At 39.9% G+C, this 7,865-nt stretch overlaps 1 protein-coding gene across 1 annotated transcript; it reads left to right on the top strand.

Annotated features, from left to right (window-relative positions):
- Nucleotides 1-4,336: 4,336 nt before the first annotated feature.
- Nucleotides 4,337-6,384, top strand: sox3 (SRY-box transcription factor 3). Its single transcript, XM_012840306.3, has one exon. It carries the CDS (start codon nt 4,768-4,770, stop codon nt 5,665-5,667), a length of 900 nt encoding a protein of 299 aa, XP_012695760.1. The 5' UTR covers nt 4,337-4,767; the 3' UTR covers nt 5,668-6,384.
- Nucleotides 6,385-7,865: the final 1,481 nt, after the last annotated feature.

Here is a 7,865-nt window from a genome sequence, read left to right as displayed (position 1 = left end):
CACACACTATCTCTCTCTCTCTCTCTCTGTGTGTATGTGTGTGTGTGTGTGTGTGTACATAGAATTTAGCCCATAAATGACATAATTAGGGATAAATATGGGAAAACATTGTCTGGAGAAAGAGAAGGAGGGTGATGGAAATGAGACGGTGAGCTGTCACGCCTTGTCTGCTCCTGACAGCCGCAGGTTAAAGAGATTACACCGGGGTCTATGTTTGCAACCTAAGCTCGGCTTTGCTCTCCAAGCAGCGATAATGAGCGGGGATATGCTTGGCCTGCTGGGGAAAAAAAGGGGCCAGAGCAGTACAAGCATTCTTCACGCTCGGTTACAGTGGGGAGACAGTGGGTAGGCTGCAGCCAGCCGGGCAAATATCTGTCTCAGTCATATAGCACATAGCTTCATGTGAAGGCTGCACTGTAGATCACAGGAATTCAGTCTCACTCATCCGCACATCAGCCCAGGTGTTCAGTGTGTGTCCTGGTCAGCATCGCAGGGAGAGGCATACTTGCTGTGGTTGTTTTCTTTATCTTGCTGAGCAGTTCAATGGTATATTTTTCAACATAAAATTGTGGATGCATTTGCAGATAGCAGATGGATATGGTCTGTGGTAGCTGCATAAATTGAGCTGCATTACTGTTTGCATAAAAAAACTGCATATCTCCCTTTTTTTGCTTCATCATGTAACATACACTCAGAACTGTGGCTCGCTAGATTATTAAACTGAATACTGAAGACTGAGCCAGTGGCACCAAGCATTTCAAACAGTGCTCTATTCCTGTGCTTTCCAACCTAAACTCACAAATGAAAGGCCATGATACAGAAATACTGGGAAACAGGACAGTCTGTTCTGTTGAAGCATTTATCATCTTGTGCATTGTGGCAGGCACTAGACATGTCTGCTTGTCTGGAGCCCATCGCACTGGGAGTATCTGATTCATCCTCGCGGCAGCATGACAGACAAGCGTTGTTTTCTGTGCAATGACACGCTTTCAACTGTGCCAGCTCGGAATTCGTCAGTCTCACGTAATAATAATAATAATAATTATAAACACATTAACGCCTTACCTTAATTAACCAATTTAAAAATATTACACTTAATTACACTTATGACTACATAATATAATAGCAACATCGATTTTTAATATGGAATTATTTCATACGCCTCCTTTACCCTGACATAGTTTTGTTGGTCACTGTGCCACGTGAGATTTTTAATGTTTTCAAACAGTGTACGAGTAAAGGAACCCTTCTCTTTCCGGACATGATATCGCTTATACATGACGACTTCCTATGAAAGGGGGTGGCATAGCACGGCTCTTCTTTTTGGTGACCCGTGAAGATGATTTTACCTGTGTTGAAACGAGAGGGGACGCAACCATTCATCGCAGCACAATGGGAATAGCAGACCGTGCTTAAATTGCATCTTCATTTGCATGCCTGGTCCAAAAATCATGCAAATCCTAATGAGACAGTCTCCATTGTCGGCGTAATTGAAAAACCATTCTTTGTTAATTACAGTTACTCAAAGGCCTTGTCCGCAGTCACTGGATTGAAACAAAAAAGTTATTGATTCCGAAGGCCAAGAGATTTAAAATGGACATTTAACGCATTGGGTTATACACTTTCTGCTGTTCGTGTGCACTGATCTTCATGAACCACACTGTCCATGTTCAAATGTATTTAATTTAGTGAGTTTGGTGGATCAGTTCAGTGGATTTGGCCCTCTGCTAATTGTCATGGGCCAGGTCTTCGTGGCAAATTTCATATGAACGTTCTAGAAGAATCCATTAAGGTCAAATAAATATATCAGGCCCACCATGATTCACACGCGGATGTTAAATAACAGCATAAAACACACCTTTCAATCTATTTCAAATGTCTTTCGCCTGCCAATATTAATTCGTCGTTTGTCACGATGAACCGTTGCGATTTTTTTTAATTCAGGAAGCTATGCATATTTTGTGTCATTGTTTTCAAACTGTAGCCTAATTGATGAATCGTTCAATTCTTTAAAGACCTTAGAATAAAATAAAAAAAACTCTGACGTCACCATTTTCCGTTGATATTTTCTTTATAGGCCCACTGATAAATGACCCAAAACCAAAGCACTGGAAGATAAAAACGGTCTTTAAAATGACCTGTTAGAAATCAGAATTTAGTGGCAAGTTGCATTATTTAGATATCGGATAGGCTTTGTCCCGCAATGGTTTAACATACATGTTACCTGAGATTCTTTTTTTCTACAGAACTATTACTACCTAAAGCAATGATGTTTTATCTTAACTGGTGTTAGCCTACCTGCAAATGTTCATGAAGTTGTGCCTAGAATAACGACAACATTTTCCCAATGCTGCTAAATAATGAACAATTCGACCAAAAAGACACCCACACAATGAGACTTCTTCCTGCCCATTCTTGTAGCTAATTGAAAACTCAGTGCTTTCCCATCGTCGGAACGAGTGGGTTTCTGAAGCCGGGGGCTCAGAGCTCGATAGTGTTCTACACTTGCATGGCTTTGCTGGTGGTCTCCGCCTTTTGCTGTCGTTAATTGGCAAATTGAACAGAAACCGTCATTACCGAATCCCGGCTACATGGAGTTTTCCTTTTCCAGCTGTCCTGGCCATTTCCATAAGCAGATTACATGAGGATCATTTCCTCGAAACCTCTCCTTTAACCTAAATCACCATTTTCGCAGAATTAGTCGCTCCGACCAAGTCATTAAATTAGCGATAAGGGACACATCACTTGAATAGCTGTCTGTGCATTGAATTCGCTGCAACAAGATTTTCGTTAAAATAATATAAACACTGCCAGTGATACTTATTTAAAAAGTATGTACCAGGATAATAATAATAATAATAATAATAATAATAGTCTAAATAGTCAAATATTTCTCTGACACATAACCTAACCAAACACGTCTTCGGTGTCACTGTTTGTTTAATAAATGTTGTAAATCTAGTACATTCATGAAAAATTTCACTTAAGTGTCACAGATGAAGTTAAATTAAACTTACAGGTTCGGCCTACTCAGACACAGTAACAAAGACAATTTTAAGCAAGGTTAAATTAAGTCTCCAAGTACCTTACTAATGCTATTGTGATAAATTGAAGTAACGGAGTACAACTTTATTCTGGGGTAATAACTGCGTGTTAAATGTTCTTCTTGAATATGCAGGCTTTAAATCGTTCGTTCTCTGCAGGGGTGCAATCCCATGAAGCGCCCATGTTCATTGGCGACGTTTTCGATTGGCGAATCACTTGTAATCATTTGCAGGTGTGAAGTTTTACCCGCGGCCAACACCGAAATCGCACCTCGCCTAAAGACTTTAGATTGCTGTGCTGAACAGGAGCCATGCGTTTCGGGTCGTTTGCAAAACATGCATGCTAATTAAGGACTTGAGACGCTTGGCACCTTAATCATCATTAACATTCTAACAGGACCATGCATGTCCTATGTGTGAGATTTAGCGGATTGGAGCATTAAGTATATTTCTTAAGCGAAATCTTACCTCCACCAGTGAGTCTCTAATAATACCCACAATCACCAGTTAGGTTATCTCATTTGAGCGAGGACTGAAACCACAAGGGGGCGACCATGGTCTATATTTATCACTACAGATGATCTGGCCTGGTTTGATAGGTGTTACATCTGGCTACGAGCCCACTTTTCACTTAGGGAGCGATTTACATCACTGAGTTAGCTACTCAAGGGAGAGAACTGTGAAATAGTAAACTACGAACACAGAGGAAACTATAACACATAAGCATATGCTAACAATTTGAAAAGTCTGCTGAAAAAAAGAATAGGCTAATCTGGTAAAAAAAAATGTTTGTGTGAAGAATCATACCCACTTCAGTCATAATAGTCAGCAATGTAGTCCGCTATTTTTGGTTATTAAGTGTTAAACATGTGAGCATTAAAAAAGCATTGTCTTCAGCTAAAAGTAAAAATCAGGTGAATTGTTCCGATAGTTTCCATAAAGAGCCTGAAAGCGATGTATGAGTATTTTTTAAAGCGTATGAAACAAGTAGGCCAAATGTTTCCAAAATTGCTTGCCATCGTGTGGGCTCTCAATGATCCATAAATGCCAGAAAACACGTTTTTGTGGAAGCCCCTGCATGTGGAATGTCATTGTTCTGGGCAACCAAATACGTTTATGGAATAATTTCTTAAAAACTACTTTTTAAAACGTATGAAGTCTCATACTTCTCATAGTCTCAAAGTCTGCTGATATTTGTCATCGTTCAATGAAATAAAAATATAGAAAATAGAAAAATTAGCATCCAATCTCATTTCTTTTCAATTATTATGTTGTATCATAACACACCTACCACCATCTTAATTTAATACCATTCAAATGTGAAACTTTTTTTATACACGTCTGGTGCTGTTTTTTTTTTTACAACAGCCCAAAATATTGCGCGTTTTAGCTGCTACACTTGCTTGGCTGACGGATTGAACGCTGTGCTGTGATTGGTCGACACGCATCTCATTGTTATGATCCCAATCACATGGCCTGCCCCTCTTAACAGCTGAGGTTGCCGGACAAGTTTGCAGAGTTCTGTTGCAGAGCCGTGCTGAGCAGAACGATCAAACCTTCAGCGTCTGACTGTCAAACAGTAGTTCGGTAGAGATTCAAACAGAATTTACTCGATTGGGTTTTGGGTAACAAACAGAAGACTAACTCTTAGTGAGAACAGTTTTTGGCTCCAGTTGCCAAACTTTTTTCTTCGTTTGTGAGAGAACACTTTTGAACCGGTTGAATGTATAACATGATGGAAACCGAGATCAAGAGTCCACTCCCGCAGTCCAATACGGGCTCGGCGGCAGGCGGCAAGAACAACAGTGCCAACGAGGAGCGAGTGAAGAGGCCAATGAATGCATTCATGGTGTGGTCCCGTGGCCAGCGGAGGAAGATGGCTCAGGAGAATCCCAAAATGCACAACTCGGAGATCAGCAAGCGGCTTGGAGCAGACTGGAAACTTCTGACTGATGCCGAGAAAAGACCTTTCATTGACGAGGCCAAGCGGCTGCGAGCCATGCACATGAAGGAACATCCGGATTATAAGTACCGTCCCCGCAGAAAGACCAAGACCCTGCTCAAGAAAGACAAGTATTCCTTGCCTGGAGGACTTTTGGCACCAGGTCCCAATGCTGTCAATAATGCTGTCTCTGTAGGACAACGAATGGACAGCTACGCGCACATGAACGGTTGGACAAACAGTGCATATTCTCTCATGCAGGACCAGTTGAGCTACCCCCAGCACCACGGCATGAACAGCCCACAGATCCAGCAGATGCACAGGTATGAGATGACAGGCCTCCAGTACCCCATGATGTCTTCAGCTCAGACGTACATGAACGCGGCATCCACATACAGCATGTCCCCGGCGTATACGCAGCAAACCAACAGTGCGATGGGTTTGGGATCCATGGCGTCAGTGTGCAAGACCGAGCCCAGTTCACCACCACCAGCCATTACCTCCCACTCTCAGAGGGCATGTTTGGGTGACTTGAGGGACATGATCAGTATGTACCTTCCTCCCGGGGGAGATGGCGCGGATCATGCCGGCCTCCAAGCCAGTCGTTTACACAGCGTGCATCCGCACTATCAGAGTGCGGGGACTGGAGTGAATGGAACTCTACCCCTCACACATATCTGAAAAGACTTAAAAAAAATTGGGGGAGAAAAAAACTGAGTACTTCGGATACTTGAACACTTTGATTTTGCAAAAGAGTCGAGTTCAATAGTTTTGTTTTAAAAGAATGAAATTATTTTTAATCTAAACGAGTTGTCAATTTTAAAGCATTTTAAGACGACATATCGTGGATTTTGTGTGTTGAACCCAACAGAATATTGTATTGCAAATGAGCTTCTATCTTAAGCTATAAGCAATCAACTTTTGTAGAAGAATTGGACTTCCATTCTTTATTGCCATCATGTTTTCTCTCTATGAAAAAAGGCACGTGGCTTCGTGATGAGGCTGTTGTATTTCAGAAAAAAAAACACTGGAGGGAGAGTCCACTCATTAATGTTTACACTTAATTTGTAGAATGTCAGTTTCGTCTGCTGTGTCCAAATCTGTGTAGTCTATTTTCTCGAGCTAGGTTTTTTTTCTTTAATGAAAGACTGTGCGGGTCGCAAGCGCAAGTTTATTTATAGAAAGTTGTTTTGTTGTTCCTCCCAAGAAAGCTTGTGGGCCTCTATGCGTCTCGTTGGATGTGTTGCATTTTGTTTTGTGAAAATTTTCTTTTCTGTGATATGTTTTGCAGTATCAGGTGACCCATTTTCTGGGCGGAGAAGTTTATTTAAACTGACGTTTTTACTTATTTTAAGACCATCCTCTATTCTTAAATGAATAAATTTTTACAAAACAAGATTTGTGACTATATATGATTTATTTCATGTGGCCGAGTAGACATCGATTTTAAGTTGATGACACGCTTTTACTCCTGTTTGTAAAGTTTCATAATGACATGCAATGATTTGTGGCAACATGTAACATAGGCTATAAAAAGTCAACTCAAACAGGTAGCCTGCTGTCTGGTCTCTGGTAAGGCCAAAACTCAAACATTTGACTTCCTCTCAACGTTAAAAAAGAAAAGCTTAAAGCAAATTGAAGTGTCAAGTATAGTAATATGAAGCCACTGAATGACATTTAATGGATTTCAGCACTGGCTCTGTTATTTTCTAAAAGATTTGGGGAGTTCTGAAATGCACAGAAGTGAGCTTTTTCTCTTTGGATGGTCCGAAGTGCAGTTATTATTTCAAACCTATGATTTACCAAAAAGCTAGAAAATATGTAGTTTGAGGCTTTCTATAAAACGGTGCCAAGAGGGAACGTTGCGAACTCTATTTCGCTCCAAATTTGCCTTTCCTCCATGGCAACGCCATAGAATCGTAAAACACCTGTTGGTCTAGAAGGCCGCACAAGAACCACTCACACGTGAAGGAAAAAGGCCATAATAGAAGGTAGACTATAGATGATGAGTTTGCACAAGAAATATTTCTTTAAGTGTTTAATAAGACGAATAAGCCTACGCGATATTAGCGATGTGAAATTAATGTTTGTGTGTGTTTGCCGTATTTGTCTAATATCTGCTCCCTGAATAGTCGATGTCTAATTGAATAATGGTGTGCTATGCATGTTGTTTGCACTGAAATTAATCGTTTTAAATATAGCTCCGTACACAGATTGGTTAAACAAAGCTTTTTGAAATGTGATCAATATTGACTTTGGATCACCTTACACCAACACACTTTTCTCTTGGATAACCTAACTCAAATACACTTTAGTCGTGATCTACGACTGATTCATGCTATAGCCTACATCTGAATTCCAACCTTTAAATTACAATATGTCTTTCCTTAAATGTGTGCAGCCTATATTGATTATGGTTTGTAGTTTAGGGGCTACTTTGGCATGTTAAACTACTATATGAGCCTACCTCTAATTTAATTTGATCTTTTTTTGTTCTGAAAATTAACATTAAAGGCAGTGGAAAATGTATTTGATTTTACTTTTAGGTGTTTGTATTGTAATACAATTTGCAATTAAAATGTAAACTGAATGCTGTTGCTATTTTTAAAAGCTTGAAAAAATAACATCCACTGATATGCACATCAGTTTTCTTTTCTAAACATTTGATAAACTACACAAATGTATTTACAAAATGAAGAATGAAAGCTATTCTAATACAATACTTCAAAGCTATTCTAATACAATACTTCAGAAGTAGGAGTTTTTTTTTAATTCACCTTCTAATCGCATAGACAAGGTTGTTGTCTCAGTATTTAAAATCAAAACCTGAATATGTCAAGGCTACACCCTGATGTGTTGGCTCTACTAAAAGTGTGAGA

The sequence above is a fragment of the Clupea harengus genome, chromosome 20 (assembly GCF_900700415.2).
Source record: "Clupea harengus chromosome 20, Ch_v2.0.2, whole genome shotgun sequence".
Taxonomy (NCBI): domain Eukaryota; kingdom Metazoa; phylum Chordata; class Actinopteri; order Clupeiformes; family Clupeidae; genus Clupea; species Clupea harengus.
This window is presented reverse-complemented; position numbering and strand designations above follow the sequence as displayed.